The sequence below is a fragment of the Fonsecaea nubica genome (genome assembly GCF_001646965.1).
Source record: "Fonsecaea nubica strain CBS 269.64 chromosome Unknown Scaff1, whole genome shotgun sequence".
Taxonomy (NCBI): Eukaryota; Fungi; Ascomycota; class Eurotiomycetes; order Chaetothyriales; family Herpotrichiellaceae; genus Fonsecaea; species Fonsecaea nubica.
The window spans coordinates 1,109,146-1,133,408 of record NW_019173674.1 but is presented as its reverse complement, the minus strand read 5'-3'; the positions used below and the strand labels follow the sequence as shown (position 1 = coordinate 1,133,408).

General features: G+C 54.0%; 12 protein-coding genes across 12 annotated transcripts; 5 read left to right on the top strand and 7 right to left on the bottom strand.

The window, feature by feature from the left end:
• Window positions 1–190: 190 nt before the first annotated feature.
• On the bottom strand, window positions 191–1,203 carry AYO20_00415 (hypothetical protein; the record flags this gene model as incomplete). Its single annotated transcript, XM_022638726.1, has 2 exons — window positions 191–823; window positions 886–1,203. The coding sequence occupies 2 exons, from the start codon at window positions 1,201–1,203 to the stop codon at window positions 191–193; spliced, it is 951 nt and encodes a 316-aa protein (XP_022505691.1).
• A 582-nt stretch (window positions 1,204–1,785) lies between these two features.
• AYO20_00414 (hypothetical protein) lies at window positions 1,786–3,737 on the bottom strand (the record flags this gene model as incomplete). The annotated part of the gene is made up of 3 exons (XM_022638725.1): window positions 1,786–2,943; window positions 2,996–3,560; window positions 3,646–3,737. The coding sequence occupies 3 exons, from the start codon at window positions 3,735–3,737 to the stop codon at window positions 1,786–1,788; spliced, it is 1,815 nt and encodes a 604-aa protein (XP_022505690.1).
• Window positions 3,738–4,324: 587 nt separating this feature from the next.
• AYO20_00413 (hypothetical protein) lies at window positions 4,325–5,324 on the top strand (the record flags this gene model as incomplete). The annotated part of the gene is made up of 3 exons (XM_022638724.1): window positions 4,325–5,126; window positions 5,187–5,256; window positions 5,315–5,324. The coding sequence occupies 3 exons, from the start codon at window positions 4,325–4,327 to the stop codon at window positions 5,322–5,324; spliced, it is 882 nt and encodes a 293-aa protein (XP_022505689.1).
• Window positions 5,325–5,364: 40 nt separating this feature from the next.
• AYO20_00412 (hypothetical protein) lies at window positions 5,365–6,702 on the bottom strand (the record flags this gene model as incomplete). The annotated part of the gene is made up of 1 exon (XM_022638723.1): window positions 5,365–6,702. The coding sequence occupies one exon, from the start codon at window positions 6,700–6,702 to the stop codon at window positions 5,365–5,367; it is 1,338 nt and encodes a 445-aa protein (XP_022505688.1).
• Window positions 6,703–7,278: 576 nt separating this feature from the next.
• AYO20_00411 (hypothetical protein) lies at window positions 7,279–8,118 on the bottom strand (the record flags this gene model as incomplete). The annotated part of the gene is made up of 1 exon (XM_022638722.1): window positions 7,279–8,118. One exon carries the CDS (start codon window positions 8,116–8,118, stop codon window positions 7,279–7,281), a length of 840 nt encoding a protein of 279 aa, XP_022505687.1.
• A 922-nt stretch (window positions 8,119–9,040) lies between these two features.
• AYO20_00410 (hypothetical protein) lies at window positions 9,041–10,159 on the top strand (the record flags this gene model as incomplete). Its single annotated transcript, XM_022638721.1, has 1 exon — window positions 9,041–10,159. The coding sequence occupies one exon, from the start codon at window positions 9,041–9,043 to the stop codon at window positions 10,157–10,159; it is 1,119 nt and encodes a 372-aa protein (XP_022505686.1).
• Window positions 10,160–10,780: 621 nt separating this feature from the next.
• Window positions 10,781–12,714, bottom strand: AYO20_00409 (hypothetical protein; the record flags this gene model as incomplete). The annotated part of the gene is made up of 7 exons (XM_022638720.1): window positions 10,781–11,450; window positions 11,497–11,866; window positions 11,916–11,982; window positions 12,032–12,129; window positions 12,180–12,416; window positions 12,467–12,647; window positions 12,700–12,714. The coding sequence occupies 7 exons, from the start codon at window positions 12,712–12,714 to the stop codon at window positions 10,781–10,783; spliced, it is 1,638 nt and encodes a 545-aa protein (XP_022505685.1).
• A 711-nt stretch (window positions 12,715–13,425) lies between these two features.
• On the bottom strand, window positions 13,426–14,661 carry AYO20_00408 (hypothetical protein; the record flags this gene model as incomplete). The annotated part of the gene is made up of 3 exons (XM_022638719.1): window positions 13,426–13,527; window positions 13,584–14,488; window positions 14,535–14,661. 3 exons carry the CDS (start codon window positions 14,659–14,661, stop codon window positions 13,426–13,428), a joined length of 1,134 nt encoding a protein of 377 aa, XP_022505684.1.
• A 1,004-nt stretch (window positions 14,662–15,665) lies between these two features.
• On the bottom strand, window positions 15,666–17,153 carry AYO20_00407 (hypothetical protein; the record flags this gene model as incomplete). The annotated part of the gene is made up of 1 exon (XM_022638718.1): window positions 15,666–17,153. The coding sequence occupies one exon, from the start codon at window positions 17,151–17,153 to the stop codon at window positions 15,666–15,668; it is 1,488 nt and encodes a 495-aa protein (XP_022505683.1).
• Window positions 17,154–18,982: 1,829 nt separating this feature from the next.
• AYO20_00406 (hypothetical protein) lies at window positions 18,983–19,837 on the top strand (the record flags this gene model as incomplete). Its single annotated transcript, XM_022638717.1, has 1 exon — window positions 18,983–19,837. One exon carries the CDS (start codon window positions 18,983–18,985, stop codon window positions 19,835–19,837), a length of 855 nt encoding a protein of 284 aa, XP_022505682.1.
• A 401-nt stretch (window positions 19,838–20,238) lies between these two features.
• On the top strand, window positions 20,239–21,189 carry AYO20_00405 (hypothetical protein; the record flags this gene model as incomplete). The annotated part of the gene is made up of 1 exon (XM_022638716.1): window positions 20,239–21,189. The coding sequence occupies one exon, from the start codon at window positions 20,239–20,241 to the stop codon at window positions 21,187–21,189; it is 951 nt and encodes a 316-aa protein (XP_022505681.1).
• A 755-nt stretch (window positions 21,190–21,944) lies between these two features.
• On the top strand, window positions 21,945–24,178 carry AYO20_00404 (hypothetical protein; the record flags this gene model as incomplete). The annotated part of the gene is made up of 6 exons (XM_022638715.1): window positions 21,945–22,237; window positions 22,343–22,621; window positions 22,687–22,844; window positions 22,903–23,221; window positions 23,326–23,600; window positions 23,760–24,178. 6 exons carry the CDS (start codon window positions 21,945–21,947, stop codon window positions 24,176–24,178), a joined length of 1,743 nt encoding a protein of 580 aa, XP_022505680.1.
• Between the last annotated feature and the right edge of the window lie 85 nt (window positions 24,179–24,263).

Sequence of the window (24,263 nt, the reverse complement as noted above, 5' to 3'; positions counted from 1 at the left end):
GGTAGAGAAATACGCGCGAGGCAAACGTCTGCCTCCAGGACTTGGGACTCAGGAACTTTTGGAAATCAGGCTGAAGATACGTCATCGTGCAGTGCGGCTGAAGATAGGTTACCTAGCCTGCCTAGTACGCTCCACGGGAAACCAGCCTCTGCAGAGGGTGGGGACTAAGCCCGGAGTATTCCCTTCCATGCTACGACTTGTAGGTGGCCGCGTATCTAGATAGCATATGCTCTTCGACCGTGAACGCCTTGCCCTCGGAGCCGTCCAGGGGTTTGATGACACAGTCTGCGTTGCCATCCAGAAAGAAAGGAATCGAATACCTGTTCGTGCCAGAAGTGTTGATGACTCGGTGTATGTTGCTTTTGTACGCGCCACTGGTCCAGGCCTGTAGCATGTCTCCGACATTGACTACGTAGGCGTGTTCTTGAGGCGGCACGTCGATCCATTCCCCGGTAAGCTCGTTCAGGACCTGGAGACCGGAATGTCCATCCTGGAGCAAGAGGGTGATGGCTCCAAAGTCTGTGTGTGCACCGGCGCCAACTAAGTCCGCGTCATCAGATATTGGGTGCGGAGGATAGTGAAGAAGCCGGACTGCAGCGATGGGATCCCGACAAAAGTCTTCAAACACTGCAGTGTCGAAGTTACTCAGACCTCGAGCCAAGATTCGCATAAGCACAAAGGACAGGTCAGACACAGCCTGATGGTATTCCAGCAAGGGTTGTTTGAACACTGACTCCGGGATCCGAGGAGGCCAGATATTCGCTTCTTGGAACGGTCTGAATGGCGGCTTATTGCCCGGAATCTCGCGACCAACATAATATCCCTGATGGGATGTTAGCTTGTAATTTCCAACTTCCAGGTCAAGTCCAATGACAGACTGCGTACCTCTTTCAAATCGGGCTTCATGCCATCTTCCAAGGTCTGGGCGCCAATGATCTCGAATCCGCGGCCGGGTTTCCCACTGAGCTTGTGCTTCTCGTCATCAGGCAGATCAAACAGCGCCTTGGCGGCAGCAAACACCCGCTTCTGGAGTGCTTCCGAGACGCCGTGTCCCGTGATCTGGAAGAAGCCACTTGTTGCGCAAGCCGTGCGAATTTGTGCCACGGTATTCTCGGCCTCGGGGGATTCGGGGTCGTTGAGGTAGGCTGTCAGGTCGACGGTTGGGATGGTGAACGCAGGCAGCCCGTTCGTATCGGGAGACATGGTATGTTGCCGCGAGGCAGACCAGACAGGTCTGTGATAGACTTAAAAGCCGCGAGAGGAGGTGACATTTGATTCGAACGTGGTTACACGAGGTGCTGTACTTGTACTTGTACTTGTACTTGCACTTGAGAACCCAAGTCATACGAGTCTCTGGTCAATCATTCAATCGGGGCACTCCGTTATCTCAACAACACTAGTCTATTATAGGGAAGGTGTAATGACTCTATGAAGGACTGGATTGGCTACTCTTATCGCTTAGATAATTGACCGGCTTGCGCCTAACCTGCCTTTTCAGTCTCCGCTGTACTATGTAGTCTGGGGGTCTCAACTAGGCCGATTGCTTTACTCCAGATCGGACGCGCAATCCTGTTAAGAAGGTATCGTATACACATATGCAGCTACATCATCAAACTCATGCCATTGATCATCCAAATATGGACGAACAAATTCGGCACCGAAAAGGCACGTCTCAAAACCTGGAACTGGAGGATGAACATCGAGGACGCAAGGTTTGTCTCGATTCCTTTTCGATTCCCTTTCAGCCGACAAATGATGCAAGCTACCTGGTAAACCTCCCGAGATTCATTCGAAAAACAGATCTCCGCCAAAATCAAAATTGAAGATATGCTCGACGTCGAGAGAGGGATCGATCCAGATATTGGCGGCTGAAAGCTCTTGTCCGCTTTGGTCCGAGATATCTTCAGCCTGAGGGAGTGTATTGCACAGGACCTGAGCGGCCCCGGACTGTTTGACGAATTCGAGCGATCGGTTCTCGCGCACCGCCTTGATAGTGCCTTCGACGATCCTGGCGACCTCGCCCGCCGTGTAGTGCAGGTTTTTGATTTCCCGCAAGACAACCAAGCACGCGTCGAGTTGCTGCAGGCTCCTCTGCCGTATCGCCTCACTGGTCGACCGGGCATCCAGTAAGTGGACACTCACTGCCGCACAGACGGTTGCAACTCCAAGAGCAGGAATCACACTGGTCAAGCCGGCGTCGTGCAAGTCTCTGTGGATGCGAGTCATGTCGTTGGCTGCCCTTCTCATGGCTCTGGCGTGAGCTTGATACCGACAGAGTTCTTCGTCCAAATAAAGGTCAGGCGTCTCCTCCATACACTTTGTCCATTTCTTGATGGGGACTTCAGGCTTATGTACCATGATGGCAGCCATCAGAAAACTCAATTTGACCATGGAAACAGTCAAGAGTACCCGTTTCGACTCGAAATCATCGGCAAAGTGCCACAGGTCGAATGGTGCTTGATGGTTCCAGTCCTGCAACTCCGAGTCCATTTGCCACACTCTGGAATCTTGCGCTGCAGGAGTAACATTCCGTCGGTCGACACTATGTAACAAGCGCAAGACTCTGTGGATGATAAGGCACAGTTTCGCCTTCTCAATACAGGCCGCTTCGAGCATACGCTGTGACGAAGTGTCTTGCCCACTGCTGCTGAAATCTGCGTGATCCAGCATGAGTTGGTCCAGAGCCATGATACGCGGTGGCTTCCCCATGGAGAGGCAGACATCGGCTTCTTTCATCACCAACGTCCACCAAAGACGTCTTTTAAACGGCGAATCGGCGTTGTTGGCTGCTTTTTGGAGAGCAAGCGAGTATGCCTGCGTCAAGGCTATCCCCATCCAATGCAGTCCGTCTTTCGGGTCGTTGTTGCTTGACCAGCTGATGCACAACACGGCCGCCTGACACACTGTGATGCGGTCAGGTTCCACCTCCATGTCGAGTAGTGCCTGGTGCGCATTAGCATAACTCATTCCCCCACTTTACCATTGGGCAGCCAACCTTTGCCTTGGAATAGAAGCTGTTTCTCGCAGCCGCTTTGCTCTCGTAGCCATATCTCTTGATCTCGTCAAGTTCCACGGCGGCAAGCCCGGCTCCAATCAACGTGTGATACAGAAGAAGCGAGATTTTGTTTGGAGATCGCCCCTCAATGGCAGATATTATGTCGGGAACATCGACAATGGGAAGGAGTGGTTGGACGAACTCTGCAAACCGCTGAAAGATGAGTCTTTCAAATCCTGGGTCGGGAAAATCGAAGCATTTCTTTGCGCAGAGGTACTGCCAATCCTCGGCCTGGAGGGTTTCGGGAAAGGGTTTAACGAAAGGAGGTAGTTCAATGTCTGTAGCCAGCTTCGCGAGGCACGAGAGTGCCGGCGCAGTGATCTCCGGGTTACGACTCTGCTGAGGCGTATCGGTGAAGGTAAAGGCTGGACTCGAAAGGATATCGAAGGCGCCCCGGTCCTCATGTCGAGTTGGTGCGTCAACCTCTGGATGCGCGTGAAAATGTCGATGCGACGAGATAGTTGAGTCCGGCGTCGGAGGGGAGGGTTGGACGACTTCCTGTCTTCTGGTGACACTCATCAGCAAAGAACCACCCCGTATAGACTGATGCTGAACGTACGGGAGCCGCCTCTTTCTTCTCCCCAACTCACATGTAACTCCGTCGAGTCGGCAGTTTGTACAAGAGGCTGGCTTCTGCGCCACGATATCGCAACGGACCTTTCGCCGACGGCACTCGAGGCATGCTTGCGAGGAACGCTTCTTGGGAGGTTTGTTCTTGATGAACCTGTATTTCGATCGAGGCGGGGGCGAGAGTGTCTCCAGGTCTGGCTGTATGGCACTCATGTCTGTTTGGAAGCGCGAGTCTGCGGTGGTGGCAACTGCTGGAATTCAATGGCTCCGAGGAAGTTGACAACAAGACGGTGAAGAGCTCATGCTCTGTGGTTAATTGTCGCACAATCCAAGTCACAAGAAATCCGATTGCTGGGAGGTCGACCGTCCGGCGCAGTTAACAAGCTCTAGCGGCGCAGCGCCTGCGACACAACCTTCATTCGTACAACCCACACAGAGCTTCTGCAGGGTCTGCCGCCATCGCCGAGGAACATTACCAGGAGCAAGCCAAGCGACTCGCTTTTCCCCCACAATGTTGGGGAAACAAGTGGCACCTGGATTATGATGGTCGTGGTTGGTCGTGGAGCTTCGGTCTCGTGTGAATCACCCCGCAATCTCATAGCCTCGGTTATCCAAAAATGGATTAGCGCAGGTGAGTTACTCGGTTTTCCAGATTCAGTATTCATGGCCTCGGCTTTTCTCTCGCATTGACAGGGGGATATGGTTCTTGACCAGATGTGGAATGAAGGCCCTAGAGATGTCGTGCACATCCAGCTGTCTCAAGTGGCCATTGCAATCCAGTCCAACATGGCCATCATAACCAGAAAGAACTTCACCTCCACGTTCCACAATGACACATACCCCGTCTTGCAAGAGCGGCTGAAAAAGGCAGAACTGGCCAACAAGACCGTCTTCATCACAGGGTCTGGGTCAGGCATCGGAGCTGCGACCGCCCTGTCTTTCGCGAGGGCAGGAGTGAAAGCGGTCTTTCTCAGTGGTCGCACGCGCTCGACTCTGGAGGAGACACAGGATCGAATATCAAGGGAGTGTCCATCTGTCTTGGTCGGGAAATTCGTCTTCGATGTCAGCGAGGGCTTGGACAAAGCTCGCGAGGTCTTTGCAGAGGCGTGCAAGGTCGCTGGGCGTCCGCTGGACATTCTCGTGAACAACGCGGGCTATATTGCGTCAATGCCAACGACCCCGTTGCCGGACGCCAAGTGGGATTTTGACAGCTACTGGAGACATTTCGAAGTCAACGTGAAGGGTCCCTTGGCTCTGGCCACGGCGTTCCTTGAACGTGCGTCGGAACACCCCACGGTTCTGAACATCTCGTCTGGTGCCGCCGTGATTGATTTCGTCGCCGGTCTGTCCGGGTACGGCGCAAGCAAGATGGCGGCGTTCAAGATGTTCAGCTACCTCTTCCACGAGCAGGCCTCGCGCGGTCTCAAGGTGTTTCATGTCCACCCGGGGGTTGTCGCCACAGCGATGGCGAAGGAGGGGAATTCTAAATGTGATGACACTGGTAGGAGAAAAACACCCCCCCCCCCCCCTGAGCCATCCTCGGCTTGACTGACCTGTCCAGCCGAACTGGCAGCAGACTTCCTCGTCTGGCTAAATGCCCCTGAGGCTGCCTATTTGCAGAATCGACTACTGTACGTGAACTGGGACGTGGAAGAACTTCTAGCAAAGCGCGAGACCATTATAGCACAGAATCTGTTGACTCCCGGTCTGCGCGGGTGGGACTCGACGGCCATGTATGACTAGTACTTGGAGGTGCCCACACCCATGACGCCAATAAACTCGTCCTCCTTTGGCCTCCTCACAATGTCTCCATCCTTCTGCCTCGTCTGAACCCCGCCGATGCTCCCGCTCGTCCTGAACCCCAGGTAACCCTTGACCTTGTCGGAGCACGTGGCCAGCACGTCCTCCTTGACCGACAGCGAGAAGTTCTCCTGCTGTCTCATCCAAGGCCGGGTGAAGAAGACCAGAATGACCGGTCTCTCGCTGCCGCTGTCTGCCGGCATCTTGTTCGCCCCCGTTGCGTGCCAGAGCCTGCTTTCAAACACCATGCAAGTCCCCGCGGGACCAGCCGCTGCCACCGTGTCGACCGGATCGTACGGGTCGTCCGGCGCCCAGTTCCCCTTGTGGCTCCCCGGCATGACCAGAGTGCCGCCGTTCTCTGCAGTGACGTCCTCGAGGAAATACATCAAGTTCATGCCTACCGCCACGGATCTGATGGGTGGTTGGATGGTGATTTGGTCCGTGTGCATGTGCATCGGGGTATTGCCCGGCCGAGCGATGTTCGCCGTGTACGAGAACAAGATGGCATCGTCTCCGAGGAAGTCGGGGACCACATCTTGAATAGTCTTGTTGTTCTCGAGCAAATCGATAAATTCCTTGCCCTTGTTCGGCAAGCACCAGATCCGTTGGTTGGGCTTCTTCTCGCCACCGTCAAAGAAGCCGATGCCAGCGTCGGCCTCGCCTTGGGCTTGATCCATGAGTCGCTTTCTGAGCACGCGCACTTCTTCCGGGGTGAGCGCGTTCTTGACGAACCCGTATCCCCAGACGTCGAGATCGCGCTTGACCTGCTCGATATCCTCGGTGGGCTTGGGCAATTCTTTCAGATCTAGTCGGTCGAGCTTAGGATGGACGGCGTTGAATGGCGTCAGAGCATCGACGAATTTGACTCCGACCCGTGTCGGGCCGGTGAGCATGAAGATGTGGCCCCAGTTGAGGGCATAGCGAGCATCCATAAGACCATCGACGAATCTCTTGATCATGACGGCCGTGATGTAGACCTGAGCATCGACATCCTCGGGAATTTCGCCGTCGGTGATGACATCGAGAGTCGCAGGACTGGCCCGCGCATCGATCAGCAACGGAGGATGGTTGGGTCCGAGAGTGAGTGAGAGCCTGGCTGCAACAAGAGACATGTTGTCCAATTTAGACCTGATTAGCTCGACTGCTCGATCGTAGTCTGCCTTTGGCACGTCCGTTGAGAACTTGGCCAGGTTGACATGTTTGTCGAGATCGGCCACTTTCCCCTTGATCTTGACCGAGCCGGACTGCAGCGTCTGTGTAGCTGTTTGAGTGGCCATTGTGAAACTGACAGAACGAAATAGATTGAGGGGAGGAATCTAAGTGGGAGGCGAAGAACCGGAGGAAGCAAGAAGAGATGCTGCTGTCTTTTATTCAGTACGGACCCGCGTCTGAAGCAGCAGGGGTTTGGAAACAGTCAGATCTTTCCCTCTATTACTCTCTCTGTCTCTCTCCGACACGCTCACAAGGCTCATTCAGCCTTTCGACCTACCGTTTCATGCTCCCGAATACCCCTCCTACTCCCCAGAACAATCCTCATCAGGTAAGCCTCGGGGATTTCGTGGTCACTGGACCATGTGTTTATTGGACCATAGTCTAACTTCTGGATCTGGACTCCGCTTTGGTACCAAGTATTAAAGAACCGAGGACGAGCAAGAATGGGAAAGTGGAAATCAAGGCCCGCCATGGGTGGCGAGTACGACGGATGTCGTGTACTCGGTATTGAGTATCGGGTATCATGACGCCGTGCAGCACGAGAGACACAGTGATTGTGAACAGAGGCATCCAATGTATATGAAAGAGATCTCGTGATGCTGTGACAGACACGGCATTGATGCTAGGCCCTGCTATTCAAACTAAGCTCGCGCTTCTCCCTTTGGAAACTGCCTACTGAGATAATTGTACGAAGTATTCCCCGTCCTGGCAATGTTGGCATTATATCCCAGGCCCAACCACTCCTTCATCTCGTCGCTCAGAGTCTCCTGCAATTCACGAGGCAACTTGGCCGTCCAGTTGACCTGCTGCCGAAGGAATGGCTTGGTGTAATATCCAAACATCAACGCGCGGTCTTGATCCTTTGTGATGTTGGCGCCCGAGGTGTGCCAGACACGGCCGTCCATCAGAATGATACTGCCTGCTTTCGCCTCGAAGGGTCGGAGTAGCTTATCGGCTTCTGCGGGAATGTCCTGTCTTGACTCGTACTTGTTCGACCCGGGGATATATAGCGTCGCACCGTTGTCGCCGTAGACGTCGGTGAGACACCAGATGACGTTGAGTGACCAGACTTCCTTCCACGGCTCTGGAACCACGATGCTCTGATCGCTGTGGAGCGCCATGGACTGGCTGCCCGGTCGAGCGATATTAGCCGTGAAATTAGAGATGAGGAAGTTGTCTCCCAAGACGGATTTCACCATGTCGAGGGCGACCGGGTGGACGATGAGGTCTCGAAAGATCTGGTCCAGCTCGAGAAGATAGAAGACGCGAACATTGGCCTCGTTGGGGTCCAGGCGAGGAATGTATGTGGCATCCCCACGATGCTCACCCGCCTCTTTGGCCTTCCATAACCTGTCGAGCACATTTGCCGTTGTTTCTTTGTCCAGGACATCCGGGATGACAGCCCAGCCTTCAGCGCGGAGATGTTCTCGGGCGGCTTTGCAGATTTCCTCGCGGGATGATAGATCACCAGCGTCGCCCATGGTGTGAATTGGGGTCCTATTCGATATTCTGGGCACAAGAGAGTCTTGTCAGTGGTTGTCTGCGTTGCATTTGTAGAGGTCCAGACCCTGTGTGATGGTCCTCGGATAACTGGAAGAGGGAGATTTGTGGAGACGGACGATCCCTGCCCCATCTTCTTTATTATCCTCGTCAGTGGGCCTGATCGAAGATGGCCATTATCGTGGTTTGAGCAGGGGCGGAGTTTTGCTGCTAGTAGGTGTAGCTGTCAGGACGAGGCGAGGAACGAGTAGCAACATGTACTCGAGCAACAAGAATGGGATATAAAAGGACAATCATGGACAACTAGCACATGGATCATGACGGAGATTGAAGGTTCCAATAACTGAAACGAGTGAGTTTTCTGGTAAAGTCAATTGACTTGTTAAATATGTGCGTGTCTTGCGTGTTCGAATTCAGGTTGCATTTATTCTTTCGTGGTTCAGACCGCGCCGGCCTCGAAATCTTTGAGGCAAGTCTATACTCTGTGGCTTGTATAGGAATCTATGATAGACTTTGAGCTTCGCCTGTACAAACAAATCCACCACTTGGTTGCCGTCAAGCCAATGAAGATAACGCGTATATCTAGAAATGTACAAAGTACATAGTTCCAAACTCTCCTGCTCAAGACTACCCGGCCATGATGAACTGTTTGTCATCGTGCATTGGGATAGCCGGATACCCTCGGTCACTCTCTGTGCGTCTCTCTCCGCATTCCAAACCTACTGCAAGGACGTCCCACAAATATCAGAAGGTTATCAAGGTATAAGGCATGTGATGGTGTAACGATGGGGTTTCCGACTGGCTAGAATACCATATTATATTGTATAGGATCTCTGGTTGACCTCCTTCTTCACACCTACACACCCCTCTAGCTCAACTGAAACATAACAAAAAGCGGAAACAATGGGATCTCTCGACGTCGACGTCGACTACACCCGCTACCAGGACATCCCTGAGACGCAAGCCGACCTGGACTGGGCCGACCTGATCACCATCGACCTCTCGCGCTTCGACGCGCCGGGCGGGAAACAGGCACTCGCGTCCCAACTCAAGCACGCCATCTCGACGGTCGGCTTCTTCTACGTGACCAACTTCGGCCTCTCGGAGGAGGAGGTGAATGCGCAGTTCGCCCTCGCCAAGGCCATCTTCGACCAGCCCGAGGAGGAGAAACAGAAATGCCGCGTGGGCAAGGACGGCCTGGGGTTCTTTGGGTGGAAGCCCCGGGGGAGCCGGAAACAGCAGCACGGCTTGGTCGACAACCTCGAGCTGTACGACGATCCGAAGTGGTGCGACGCGTATAGACACCTGCCGCGCCCGGCGCCTCTCGTGCGAGAAGCGGCGCGCGCGGAAAAGTTCCAGAGACACATGGCCACGTACGTCCTCCGGCGGCTGCTGATCTTGTGCGCGATCATCATGGAACTCGACGACGAGGAGGCCCTGTGGAAGCTGCACAACTACGACAACAAGTCGCAGTGTCACCTGCGGTACATGCTCTACCACCCGCGGACGGAGGCGGAGCTGGCGACCATGGAGAGACACAGCGTCGAGCACAACGTCTACGGACACACGGACTTTGGGTCGCTGACGCTGCTGATGCGCCAGCCCGTCGCGGCGCTGCAGGTCCGGCCCTACGGCGAGACCGAGTGGAGATGGGTCAAGCCGCTCCGGGGCAGCATCACCGTCAACGTCGCCGACACGCTCTCCTTCCTCACGGGCGGCTACCTCGAGAGCTCGATCCACCGCGTCGTCCTGCCCCCGGAGGACCAGCGACATGTCCCGCGCTACGGCGTCATTTACTTTGCAAACCCGGACGACGACACCCTCTTGGAGCCGGTCAAGAGTCCGCTTCTGGAGCGAGAGAGGGACAAGATCCAGGGCAACAACAACAGGGCAATGCCTCCACAAGGCGTGAGTGCGGTCGATTGGGTCAAGATCCGCTTCGCGAGCATTGATGCCAATTACGCCAACAACAAGGATAACAAGGTCGTGGTGAAGAATGTCGAGGTGCCGAGCTACGCGTGAGGTGCGGAAAGCTATTGGTGTGCATATGGTTCATTACGGGTAAGATGGAAATGCATGACCAGTCCGTGAGAGAGACGGAAAAGGGGCCATGACACCGACCTCAGCAGGCATGTCACGATTCATGAGAATGATATTGGCAAGCAGCTTGGAACCGCTGGGAGATCAATGTCCAGCACAGTTGAGGTATATAAAACTGGTCCTGTCTGTATAATCTAGACCAGGTCAACCTGATGGGAGCCTGGCGTGGAAGACACGAGAATATACAACAACAAGACCACCTCGGACGGTTTCTGCTAGTCATGATTCGAAGGATGGGCTTGAGGGATGTAGTTGGAAGAAGGCAAGGTCTGAATCTGGGGCAACACAGCAACAGGCCTGGTGTTGACATATCTACAATCCATCCCTATCGACGAACCATGCAAAGAGGTCAGAGGGATAAGATGCAAGTAGACTCAGGTATGAAAGTCGTTGAGCCTTATCCAATGACTACATCCAGGGCGACACTAGCACTCTTGCTCCCACAACCGTTCTGCAAATTGCCTCATTCACTTCATGTTCCTTTTCCAACCGCATTCAGTCCATTTCTTGAACGCCCAGTTCCACTCCAACCAACGCGACGACTTAGGCGAGATGGTCTTCTTTGGAAACCTGAACATCGTGGACATCGTCCTTGTCGACAAGCTCCCCCCTCCTTACCACAATCTTTCTCGTACTTGCTTTCCTCGGATTCTTCGCTTCAAACACCTCATCAAGTTCTTCAAGAGTCCTGCCTTTGGTTTCGACAAAGAAGAAATAGATGAACAGGAACTCGAAGCAGTCCCAGAACACAAAGAAGACGTAAAACCAATACTTGATGTTCTTCAGGGCGACGGGGGCGGCGAACGTGTTGACGAATGAGGCGAGGCCAGCGGTAAACTGGAAGAGCCACATGCCTTTGGCTCGCATTTCGTTCGACATGACTTCAGCAGGGTAGATGGGCTGCATACTGGTGTAAGCGAATGCGAAAACCACACCAAAGACGTAGATAAAGGCGATGCTCGCATCAGACGAGCTTTTAGATCCAGTATTGACGTATCCTGCCGCAGTCCCGGCCGTGATGGATAGGCAGATGATCATGCCAAACGTCGAGCCGAGCATCATTTTACGCCGGCCAAACACATCATGGAAGCGAGCTCCAGCAGCAGCAGCGATCCAACCCGTCAAGGCGTACACTGCATTGAGCAAGAGGACAGTATTGGTGTCCGTGACCCCAACGTTGGTGAGGAGCAGGGGCAGATAGTAAGATATCACGCTATCACGGTCAGTAAATGCTCGCAGGATTCTAATCTGACACCCACTTGTTTCCAGAGAACTGGCCAAACCAACTCCAGGCAAGATTCAACATGCTTCGATATCGTCTCGAGCGGGACTTGACGAGAATCCGAAGATCGAAGAAGTTGCTCCATGACGCCAATGGAACATCACGCAAATTGTGTCGGATTTCGTTGAGTTCGAGGTTGACAATGGGGTGCGCCGCATCTCCATTTGCGTGGTATTTCACAATGAAATCCCGAGCTTCTTCAAGGCGGTCGGTGGCAACCAAGAAACGAGGAGATTCTGGAAGAAGCCACACCGTGAGACAAACAATACCTGGGCAGAGCAGTTGGAGCCACAGTGGCAGACGCCAGTCCAGATTCGAGGTAAAATGAAGATGAGTCCCGTAGACAGCTGCAAGAGTGTGAGAGATCCGGTCAGTCTTTCGTGCGGAATGGCTTACCAAAGGTGGCAATGATGGAACCCATATACCAGAGCGTGTTATAGAGTCCAGACACAGTACCCCGATACTAATTTATAGGGTCAATGGCTCGTCTTTCGTAGAAGGACCATCCTTACCAGAGGGGGAGCGATCTCGACGATGTACATGGGTGCTGCAGTCGTAGCCCACGTGCAGAAGAACGAGAGCAAGAAGCGACCGCCGATGAAAACAGCCACTGAGAATGTCAGCATCAGTCGGTCTAACATGGGACAACGATTCATTTACTCGTCTTAGCTGTGGCAGTGACGATCGTCCCGACAATCACGCCGGCGCAGCCGAGGAATATTGGCACCTTTCTGCCTTTCCAGTCGGCCAACCAGACGAACAGTGCACCTGTCATTTGCCCAACCTGGAAGATTGCAAAGACGATCCCAGTGCCCGCCTGTTCATTTTCGGACACGTTGTAGTAGTGAAGGTAGTTTGGTAAAGCATTGATGCTGCCCATGAGAGAGCCATCGTATCCTGCATCTCATCAGTTCGCTCCACACCCGATCAGAAGTGTGTTTACTAACCATTCATCGTGGAACAAAGATACACGATAAGGCAGCAGCCATAAAGGGCAATGTGTCCACGTCCCCATGGACTGGGAGCATTATGACTCAAAGCAGCAGCAAAGTCTGCATTGGCAGCGCTGATTTCCTCATCTGTCGCGGTGGCCCTTGAATCTTCTAGCTGATGAGCTGCCTCCTTTTCCTGGATTACTCGTCAGTTTCCAGAGAGCAAACTAGGAGGGGAGCATACTGACACTGAGTGCTGCCATGATGAAAGACGAGCAGGAGAGATGTGATGGCCTTCAGACATAGCTCTGGAAGTCAGAAGATCTGCCGACTTATATGCTCCCTGACCGAAGAGCAGGACCATTGACCACAGAGGCATACCATGAGTGGAGATCAATTACCATATTGGGCACGGAGTGTTCATTCCTCCGCTGCTCCATAGGAAAAGCGTAGCCTGATCTCCAGCGAGTTTTGTGAGGGGAAGTCGCTTCACCCCGTGGGACAACGGTGATCCTTGGTCGCATGCGATGGGGTATGACGCTCGCTTAGCCATCTCTGGCATGATGAAGAATGTGAGGTTGCATGGGCAGTGGGTATGGTCTGCGTGCTGCCCCTGACTTTATTCGTCGAGTCTGAGTCGCCTTGCTTTGTGTCGGTGTGAGCAGGGATGCGAATTAACAAGGAGAGTTAGTCATACACGACCATGAGTAGAATAGGAGCTGACTGGTGCTAGCATCGAGGCCATATGACAGACTGAACCTATTTGTGGCGTGAAGCTCTCTGGCGTTCATTGACCCATTGTGTGCTGATAATGACAGGGATGTTCAGCTACCTCATCACGGAATCCACCTGGCGGCTAATCTTCTCACTCTAGAAGCCTAATGTTGGAGTTGTCGGGCTCCTACTCATGCATATGCGGCAGTAAGACCACAGGGTGCTTGATGTACATTGCGGCCTGTTTTCCTCATCGCATGTTACAAAGCCAGATAAGCCGAGAAGTCATATGCAGACTTTGCTGTTAATGTGCGCTTTGCAATAGCTTGAAAGCCGGCATAGTCTGGGCCATCAAGCTGCACCTGTTTGTCGTCAGTCAAACTGTCTGATATATGATGTTGTTGGGCTGACCTCACACGGCATTGCCGCGATCAGAACCACAAAAGCAGCTTTTGATCGGGCCGGGAACCAGCTCCCAGTATACCCAGCTGAGACCGAGTTCCACAAATTCCTCGAAATTCCAAGCAAGATTGTTTGCTCGCGCAGAGGCAACCACTCCCCATTCTTCTACAAATAGTTTTTTGTTGTATTGGGCAGCGAGGGCGGTGGCATTTGGCACCCACTGAGTCCAGTCGCCGTCGTATCCGTGGAGAGCGATCCAGTCGATTTCAGGACAGGTAAACAGCCACGGTCTCCAGTTCCAGTTCTGGTATATATTTCCACTACCACCAGCACCTCCGGTTGATACAGCAATGGCAGCGGAGCCGATGTACTTTTTGAATTGCCTCGCTCGATCGCAAAACCATGCTGGACCAACGGTGTCAAGCTGCGTGATAGCCTGGATCATCGGCTCGTTTTCAATATCGAACGCAGCGATTGCCTCCGTGAGCTGTGCCCAGGGTTTTCCAAAATTGGGGGACTGATAATTCATGATGTGGGCAATTCGGTTGTCAAAGGCGGCCACTGCTGTGGGATCTGTATAGAACGAGTTTCCGAGAGTAATCGGCGTCCCAGAGGCAGGACCAAACCCTCCAAATTCGGTACAATAGGCGTCACAAGAATTCTGCCCGAATGCGTTGCCATCATGTACAGAGACGATGAATTTGATACCACGACGGTGGCCTTCCATGAAGAGATCATCAATCGCATCAAGAACGGTGTCGTTGAAGATGCCCACGGTCTCTTCGAGGTTGGGAATGGTTACCGTGATGTTCGTGCCTTTATAAGTTCCTGGTGAGATGCCGTTGATCCATATCCTGATGATGCGTGCTCCGTCCCGCTGGAGTCCATCAAGCCAAGCGTTCCGAGTAGCTTCGTCAAGCCCTGAATCAATTAGTCATGGCATGTGTCTTCTCTTGACTTCACTGACCATGAGCATAGTAGCTTGAAGTTCCCCAAAACATGTCGTAGCTGCCATTAGATGGGTTTGGCTGGGATGTGCAGAAAGCGGACAAAGAGGCCAGAACGAGCAAGCTCAGGGACATGAAGCTGGTCATGGTGAAGTCGTCGTGGGAGGTCTTTTCCGTAGTCGGTGAAGGAAGGAGGCAGTCCCTCGGGGTTACCTTCAATTTAACTTGTTTCAATGCGATCCCCCTCAATGATCATCCTCATTTCCTGCTCTTGTCATCACTACCGATCGTGCTGTCCCAGGTGACCATAAGTTCGGAGCTGGAATACTTGCGGGCGCTGGTGACACGGCCCACAATGAGCTGCACCCTCCCGTCGATGCCAGAAAGGGCTTGAACGGACGACATTCTGAGTTAAGGAGACATCCATGTTGGAGGCTTGAACCGCGTGGGCGCGTCATTCCGTGGGCTGTAGTCAAATTGAGGTTCTGGAGAGAGTTCATGGTTGGTACTCAGCAAGCACTATTCCAAATAGGATGCGGGCGAAAAGACTCCGCTCCAAAAGAGGCAATCAGACACCAGAAATTAGGACCCCGGGGTATAGGGCTTGTCGGGTAGCGGCAATGGCCACGACAGGGATTGGTGACTTTACTGGTGGTACAAAGACAGTTGAAATGCCATGGATGTTTGAGGCCGAGAAAGTCGCTAGTGGCGCGCCTGCCGGGCAAAAGTGCAGGCGGCTGGGCGCATCCGCAGCAGACGGATTCTAGTGGAGGGCAGCCCCATCTTGGCACCTATAACGGAGTCATTGGCGGTGACGACATCATCTTCAGGCGTGTCCCAGTTAAAGGCTCCCCTTCCTAACCATTTCCTCGGGTCTTGCGCTTCTCGAACATGATCCTGAACCCTTTAGATCAATGCTTGCCCTTGACTACGAGCTTTCCCTGCCCCACCAACGCCCAGTCGAGCGAGAGATGCTTTGTACCCAGTAAAGAGATTGGCGTTTACCAAACAGCTGACGCCCAACACATGGATCTATGTGTGCCCTGTGTGATCTTGTTGAGTTGATCCCTTTGAAATCAATGGCCACTGACAAGGAAAGGAAAATAATCAACGCTACTTCCGCTGCCTAGAAAGTCTCCCCTGGCGACTACCTACTCCTTCTCTGTGGCGATGATGCTGAGATCCTGTCCCACGGGCGCCGCAAGCCACAGCTCATGCATATCCATACTCTCGTCCGATACAGGTCCTGCGAAACGAAGATCGAATCTGTGGAACAAAGCCGCCAGGATCACTCGCAGTTCCATGTAGGCCAAATGGATGCCAATGCACTTACGCGGACCATCAGCCCCAAACGGCACATACAGATGTCGCATTTCTGGTGTCTCGTCCAACCAACGCTCTGGCCAGAATCTGTCTGGGTCTGGGAAGACGTCGGGTTGCCGGTGGGTAGTGTATGCTTGGATCGAGACGATGGTCCCGCCAGGGAGGTGGTAGCCGCCGAGCACTGCGCCTTCAGGAGGGACGTATCGAGGCGTCGAGCCTGGAACCGATGTGTCGATCCGGAGACCCTCTTTGATGATGCAGTTGAGATAGGTGAGTCCGTCAAGCTTGGAGTGTGGTGGAACTGCGCGGCGGTCTCCAGTCCCCAGAGCCTCGTCAAGTTCGTCGTTCAGCTTCCGGTGAATCTCCTGGTTTGACAGGATGCGCCAGACGATCCAGGTCAGTGACGATGAGGTCGTGTGAGAGCCTGCGAGGATGAAACTCGTCGACTGGATGTTCAAATCGTCTTCCGGGAGCGGCTGGTCGTTCTCGTCTCGGGCGTTGATCATCTTCTGCAACAGATCCTTGCGCTGACCCTTGTCCTCTTTCCTCTTGTATTCTTGCACAATTTTGGTCCCTCTCTCAAACCCGCGCACGCTACAGGCCTCGGCGTCTCGGACGAATTTGAATGGTGCCCAGCTCGCGTATCGATTCAACCATCCAAAGTGCCAGCGGACGGGCTCGATAGTCAGCGAACCGTACATGTCCTGGATATAAGGGTTAACAGCCCCCTTGTGGAGCATGTCAAACCCGATTCCGAATGAGAGCTCGCAGATGATATCCATGGACAGGTAGTGCCACCAGTCATAGAGGTTGCTGGCCTGGCCGGCCTTTCCCTCGGCCGCAATGAGGTTCATACACTCGAGGACATTACCTGCGATAATGTCCTCGTATTCAGTGATGGTGGACATGGAAAACAGATGAGCCAGCTCGCGGCGTCGTTTGGCATGGGCCTTCCGGTCTGACATGGTGAAGAGCTCTGGGATGGCTCGCAGTTGGTACGTGTAGAAGGCTGTCTTGGTGAACTCGGAGTTGACGCCATAGATGGGTACTATGGCCTTGCTGTCCGAGGTCGATATCTCGTCTGGGGCGACGCGAACCCAGGGCCCGTATTTGAGGTGAAGGTCATGAATGGTCTTTGCACGGACGCCTCGCCAGGTCTTGTAGACGAGCCACCATTTGGTATAGACGGCGTACCAAGGACCTGGGATATTACGCAGAGGCGAAAAGTACCACGGGTAGAGGAGCCAATAGACGACCAGGACGGGCAGGAGGCCGACAGTGAGTCGGAGAGCGACTTCGGTGCTGAGCTGCCCCATGATTGGAACGGAGGGGTTTGTCCTTGTGGGAGAGAAAGCCCAGAAAGATATATTACGATGCGTCTACAGATCAAGAGAGGGAGAGGGATGGAGAGGGAACAACAGCCACTTTGTGATCATCCAACAACAGAAAGCGGTGAAGCAAGTACCTGGTACCCCAAGGAACATGTGACGGAGTGGCAGTCCTTGGTACATGTGCATATATATATACCATATGCCTAGGTATGTTCCTTACCTCTCCCCATCCCCTTTATTTGATAAGTCCTCAGCTACGCTGTTTAATCTCACCAGCAAAGGTGTCTGCCGGCCAGCGACCCGGCATCCGCCCGCTGCCCGCTGCAGCCAATCTCGATCTAAGCATTCGTTTTCAGCAAGCTGCGTCTGGGAGATAGAGGGGGCGTTATCACTCCGCCTATGTCCGCGCCTTATCCTCCGGGCCGGCTAGCCGACAAGTCTTAGCCATGTCATCGACCGAGGACGTGGCTGGTGCTAGTCGAGACATGGAAAAGGCGGGGGGAAAGCAGGAGTGCGTGGAGAACAAGAGCCCTAGACAAAGTCCGGGGTACGGTTCCTGCGGAGAACAAAAGAGGATTTCCTCATCCTGTTCAGCTGGGAAAGGTGCGTGTCGGTGGTCGGTTCATGAGGCGCATATCCTGCAAGCCGCTTACAGAGAGGGATCGACTCCTTCGGCTCCCAGCTACATGAGATCCCCTGGTCTTGCCATATTGATCAAAGTCTGCCGTCACGGACCCCAGAGAAAGCTGACGATGAAGCAGGCAGCTATAGTCGGGATGGACACGGGAAAGACTAGTGATGCCAATAAGCCTCATGGTTATCTCTATCTCGTCGCTCAAGACTGTAATCGTGAATGGTGTCATTACAAAGGTCTCCTGTTGATGAATGAGTCATGACCTACTCTGAATTGCTCGCAAAACACCCTCGGTACCATGTGCTGCGAGTGCATACAAGAACGGACGGTCCATCAGGACGGTGGTGGCACCAAGACACAGAGCTTTGACAATGTCTGCACCCCGTCGAACCCTCCCGTCAAGCCAGATCTCGGCTCTCGACAATAGTTTGTGGCAGAACTTTCGGATTGCGACAAGTGTCTTGATAGTGCTGGGGGCGTGGTACCATGTACCAAGCCACCAAGTAGGCCCTCCCGACAAACATACATGGATGCATACATGAAACATGAACCACGAACCACGGACCGCTCCCCAATGGTTCTCTTCCTCGTCCTCGCAAAATCTCCATCGGTCACTGTTCCCAATCAAAAATAAAAAACCGAAAAAGGGAATCTGGGAATCCCGGAACTCGATGTCTCCATCCAGCTCCATCTGTAATGGCTAATGCCGTGCATATCCCTCATGTCCCGCTGCTTTCCGCACCCACGATGGATTGTCGACTTTTGAGCCGGAAGGACGAGGGTCAGGGACAGACGGGAGCTTATGAGGTGCTGCTGAACTACCCTACCTAGGTACCTAACAAACGTGACGGGACTCTCTCAAGGCCTGCTCCGTAGACATGTTTACTGGTAACCTTCTCATTTCCCATCATTAGCAGTGAGAGAACCGACCTACGGGCAAGGGGTCCTTCCGTACGCGAACTACCCACATCGTTCGAACTGCCGCCCGTGAAGAGTAAGATAACATCAAGGCATACACAACACTTTAGACCTTTCAAATATATCCCGTATTCTCATCCCGCGTGTATCTCGTCATCCTTTGTCTGGTGATCTCTTGTTCCCACCGCCGGCCGATTTGCACATAGAGCTTTTATGCGTTAGACACCTCTTTGCGAATTCCTGAGTCCAATATCTCTCCCCCATGGCCTCGACAAATCCGCCCTCTGCAGCGTCCCACAATGAACCAACCCCCAAGAAACACACCTTTGTGTCCCTCGCCAAAGCACTTGGTCGGCCGCTTCTCGGGACTGTTCTCACGGTCTCGTCATCCCTCGTGGCGAGTCTGGCGGCGCAATCCTTCGATTGGGTCATGATCGACATGGAGCATTCACCTCTGTCCCCCGCAATCATGACTGAGATGGTACAGGGGGTGTCGAGCTCCTCCCACGGCTCGTCCTTGCCCGTTGTCAGGGTGCCGGGCCACGGGGTGGAATGGATCAAATGGGCGCTAGACAGTGGCGCGGCCGGCATCATCGTACCCATGGTCAACAACGCCTCTGAGGCGAGACAGATCATCGACCGCGCCATCTACCCGCCCGGGGGCAATCGAAGCTTCGGGCCTTTCCATGCTCCATTCGGATCCGGCGATCCTACAGGTGGATGGGCGGCGTATTACCAGAGGGCACGAGATCGAGGTATCGCGGTCTTACCCATCATCGAGTCTGCCGAAGGGGTACAAAATGTCGACGGGATCCTAAGTCTGGACGAAGTCACGGGGGTTTTCATCGGACCGTACGATCTGCGGTTATCTCTTGGTCTGCCGGGAGGGGTTGATGGCCCCGAGCCTGAATTCTTTGCCGCCATCGACAGGATCTGCGAGGCTGGTCGAAAGCACGGAAAACTCGTCGGGTCGATGGCGACGACGCCGGAACTGGTGCGCACGCGCTCGGATGCGGGGATGAAGTTTCTCTTGACGACGCTCGACTATAGCATCCTGGCGAGCGGGTTTGCTGCCTCGAGAGCCACCTCTGACGAAGCATTGGGAAGATCCGAGTAAATATCACATACATACATTAGCAGGCACGGCAGGATGTGCAGGCAAATATGTCGTCACTAGAACTAATGCACGTTTCCCGAACCATATTTGGAATGTTAGCCGAGTATGCAGCTTGTGCGCCAATCAAATCAATCAAGCTGGTCCCACAATATACAATTCCGCAAAACCCCTTAATGGAGGGAGCCTCGTTGTCCATTCCCGCTCATTCGAACTGGCAATTCCGCCGCCATGGCATGCAAATCCGGGGTCATTTTATGCACAGACTTTGTCGAGTATAATATGGACATCTCACTCAGATGTACCTCCAATCCGCGATTGAAGTACAAGAAACCGTAGCCGTCAGATTGTGCGACAGTGAAGCCCATCTAACCCGTTCGCTAAAATAACGAAAGATCACTGAGATGCCCATCGCCACGGCCATCGACATTAAGCCCCTGCACCCGACCTTCGGGTGCGAGGTGAGCGGCCTCGACTTGTCCAAGCCACTGTCTGACGATGCATTCGACGAACTACGGGACGCCGTCTACAAGTACGGCGTGGTGGTGATCCGCAAGACGGCGCTGGACGACCAAAGGGCGCTGGCGCTGGGGCGGTGCTTTGGCGAACTCGACAGCTCCAAGCCGCACCGCCTGGCCGGACGTAAATTTCGGCTGAATATCGATGAAATCTTCGACGTCGGCAACCTCGACGACAAGGATCAAGTCTTCACGACGGCCGACCCAGAAAGGACCGCCGGGGCAAACGGCAACGCCCTGTTCCACTGCGATGGGGCGTACAACCCGCGTCGGATCGGCATCTCGATCCTTCGCGGCGTCGAGCTCCCCCCGAAGGGAACAGGAGGAGAGACGGAGTTTCTCGACAGTCGCGCGGCGTACGACGACCTCCCGGAGGCGACAAAGGCCAAGATCCACGGTCTTGTTGGAGGTAACTCACTATTCCACAACCGCAAGACCGCGAATCCAGATTCTCCTCTGTTCAAGGACATCGACCCCATGACGAAACCGCAGGCGAAGCACAAACTGGCGCAGCTACACGAACCCTCGGGCCGGATGAACCTCTACTGCATGTCATACACGCACCACGTCGACGGCCAGCCGCTGGAAGAAGGGCAGGAATTGATTCGTGAGATCTTCAACCACTGCCAGCAAGACAAGTACAAACTGACCGTACACTGGGAGAATAACAACGACGTGGTCATCTGGGACAACACCGCGACCATTCACAGGGCTACGCACGGCGCTTACGAGGGCAAGTACCGCCGCGACATGAGGAGGGTGTCGGTCTTCGACACGGGGTCGCAGGCGTATGGGGAGAATGACCCGTCCACATTCTGGCAGCAGGGTCTGCCGTAGAGGGTAGATCAGTCTAGTGGTTAACTTGTCTGTAATACATTCGCAAATGCTGTATGTCGATAAAGTTCCCATGAGTGTTCCCAGTGACTCCGTTGATTCCGCTGGTCCAGACGTCGAGGGCAATCACTCAGGTAAAGAGGATCTGTTGTGCACCCTTGTCCACGTTGTAATCTCTTTTAGGAACCTCCAAGATGATGCCTTCAACTCACCTGCTTCTCCATCCTGATGAACAACCAGCCCGGCGGTTCAAAGACACGGACTGTCCATCTCCATCGACCTCGCGACGGCAATTCCCGGACCATTTCTATTTCCGCTTCGCTTCTTTGTTCCCGCCGGCCTCACCAGACCAGGACGGATTCTCGCTGTTCCGCACCGAATATATTCGCAAATATCCACTTCTTCCCTTAGCTCCAGTCGATGTTGAATCCCCCCGGGGGTGGTATGATGTGGTACAGAGACAGTTCCGATCGAACGGCGGCGCCAGATGTATTGGTCTTCTGGCACTTCCACACTTCCACACTTTTTGGCGGTGGGCGTGTCGCGGCTCAAAGTTCTGTCTGGATGGGATGTGAAGTCGATTCGAGTCGAGTCGCCAATGATCGGCGAAGAGACCAGGGAACAAAAGGGGACACGAATCCTGCCTCCATCTTTAGATTCAACTCCAGAAATACTACCGTACAGAGCAAAATTGATACAAGCAAGCGCAGGGGTAAACTTGACCTTGAACCTTTTGAGCCAGAACGGGAAACTCAATGATGGCGACTCCTCAAACAAGCACACTCGACAGCGTGGCTGATCCCCTCCCCACGCTGGCGGTCAACGGGGTGAACGGACACAATAGCACCTCCAACGCCAAAGAATACGATTACCCGCACCATGTGCTGAACTATCCGCGTCCGATACGCATCATCGTCATCGGCGCTGGCATCGCAGGCATCGCGGCTGTCAAGTTGTTCAAGGAGCGGCTCGAAAAGTCTGGAGTCAAGCTGACCATCTACGAGAAGAATGCTGACGTGGGGGGAACGTGGTTAGAGAATAGATATCCTGGGTATGTTCACCAAACTGTCGCGCAGGAGTTGTTGTGTTGTGTCGTGTGGTTCAAGAACGAACAGGTCACACCCTGGCCCAGATGATTTCTCTGACTTGATCTCAGATGTGCCTGTGACGTACCAGCCCATGCATACAACTTTTCGTGGGAAGGCAACCCCAACTGGTCCATGGCATATGTCACCTCTGAAGAAATCTTCGAGTACTACAAGGGCCGCGCCAAAGCGTACGGCGTCTACGATCATCTCCACACCCGACACCGCGTCGTTAGGGCGCAGTGGCACGAGGACCAAGGCGTGTGGCACGTCGAGGTCGAGGATCTGGAGACCTCGCGAACGTTTACGGATCAGGCTGAGGTGGTCATCAGTGCGACAGGATTCCTCAAGTGCGTTCCCATCTTCCCTAGAACAATAGCCCAGAGCGAGAGGGATTCTGACAGATCTGATGTAGTAATTGGAAATGGCCCGAGATCGAGGACCTCGATACCTTTCGCGGATTCCTCGCACATTCTGCGCGATGGGACGATTCGTTTGATTTCTCTGGAAAGCGAGTCGCCGTGATCGGTAACGGTTCCTCAGCAATTCAGATAGTCCCCATCGTGCGAAAAGGTGAGCGCGAGCGAGTCTTCTTGCTCAAGACTCTGATTCCGCTAACGCTGTCTCACAGTCGCCAGCCATCTCCTCTCGTTCAACCGCTCCCCGACCTGGATCACCCCCGAGTTTGGGCTCGAATTCGCCCCCGACGGCCGCGACACCAAGTTCTCCGAAGAACAAAAGAAAGCGTGGGCAACGGACCGAAGAGCACTCCTGAAATACCGTAAGCGCGTGGAGGGCAGCATGAACCAGATCTACGACGTCTTGGTCAAGGACTCGCAGGTCCAGAAGGACAGTTTTCAGAGGTTTCAAAAGAACATGAGACAGAGGCTGGGCAACAAGGAGTACTTGGCCGACAAGCTCATACCGGATTTTGCGGTCGGTTGTCGAAGGTATGTTCCTCTGGCGACACGGCGGGACCGGCCAAGGCAGATGTTTCTTTCTTTCCCTACTCACTTAACTTGACCTGACCTGACCTGATCTGACGGGATTGTAGAGTCACCCCCGGCCACGACTACCTCGAATCTCTCGCATCCGACAACGTCACGGTGGAAAGTGGGACGATTCTCAAGATTACACCAACAGGTCTGGAGATGTTGGACGGCACTACGCACGAGGTCGACGCCATCATATGCGCCACGGGGTTTGATACGTCCTTCCGACCAGCGTTTCCCGTCATTGGCGACAAAGGGACGGATTTGCGTGACGAGTGGGCGACGGAGCCGAGATCGTACCTGTCGATCGCGGCGAGCGGGTTTCCGAATTACTTTCGTGCGTTCTGAATATCTCTCTCACCCTACTCCCTCCCTCCCCCCTCTCATCCCCTCTGTGTGTGTCTGTGTGTGTGTTCCATGGCCCACGCACTCTCCCTCTTCGTGCAAGTCCTTTCGGTCTTCAAGGATCGTTTTCCCTGACCGCGAAACACAATAGTTTCAAGCGGACCCAACTTCCCCCTCGCCCAAGGAACCCTGATCCCCTGCCTCGAACGCACCATCAACTACGCGTACGACGCGGTCCTGAAGCTCCAACGCCAAGGCATCAAATCGCTGTCCCCGAAACCCGAAGCGGTGCAAGAATTCCTCGAGCACAAGGACGCCGTGATGCGCGACCTCGCCTGGTCCAGCGGGTGCCGGTCGTGGTACAAGCTCGGGAAGGTCGACGGCAAAGTGTGGGGTCCGTGGCCCGGCAGCGCGGTGCATTTCCTCGAGGCGACGGAGCAGCCGCGCTGGGAGGACTGGGAGATCAGGTACGTGGGAGGGAATCGGTTCGCGTATTTTGGTAGTGGGAAGACGCAGAGGGAGGAGGACGGGGGCGATTTGACTTGGTATCTCTCGGAGCCGGGGGCGTGATTTTTCAGCCTAGTAGGTAGATCAGGAGGAGGGAATGGCGTTGCAGAAAATGAATAAATGGCAATAGACATATATCATTATACTG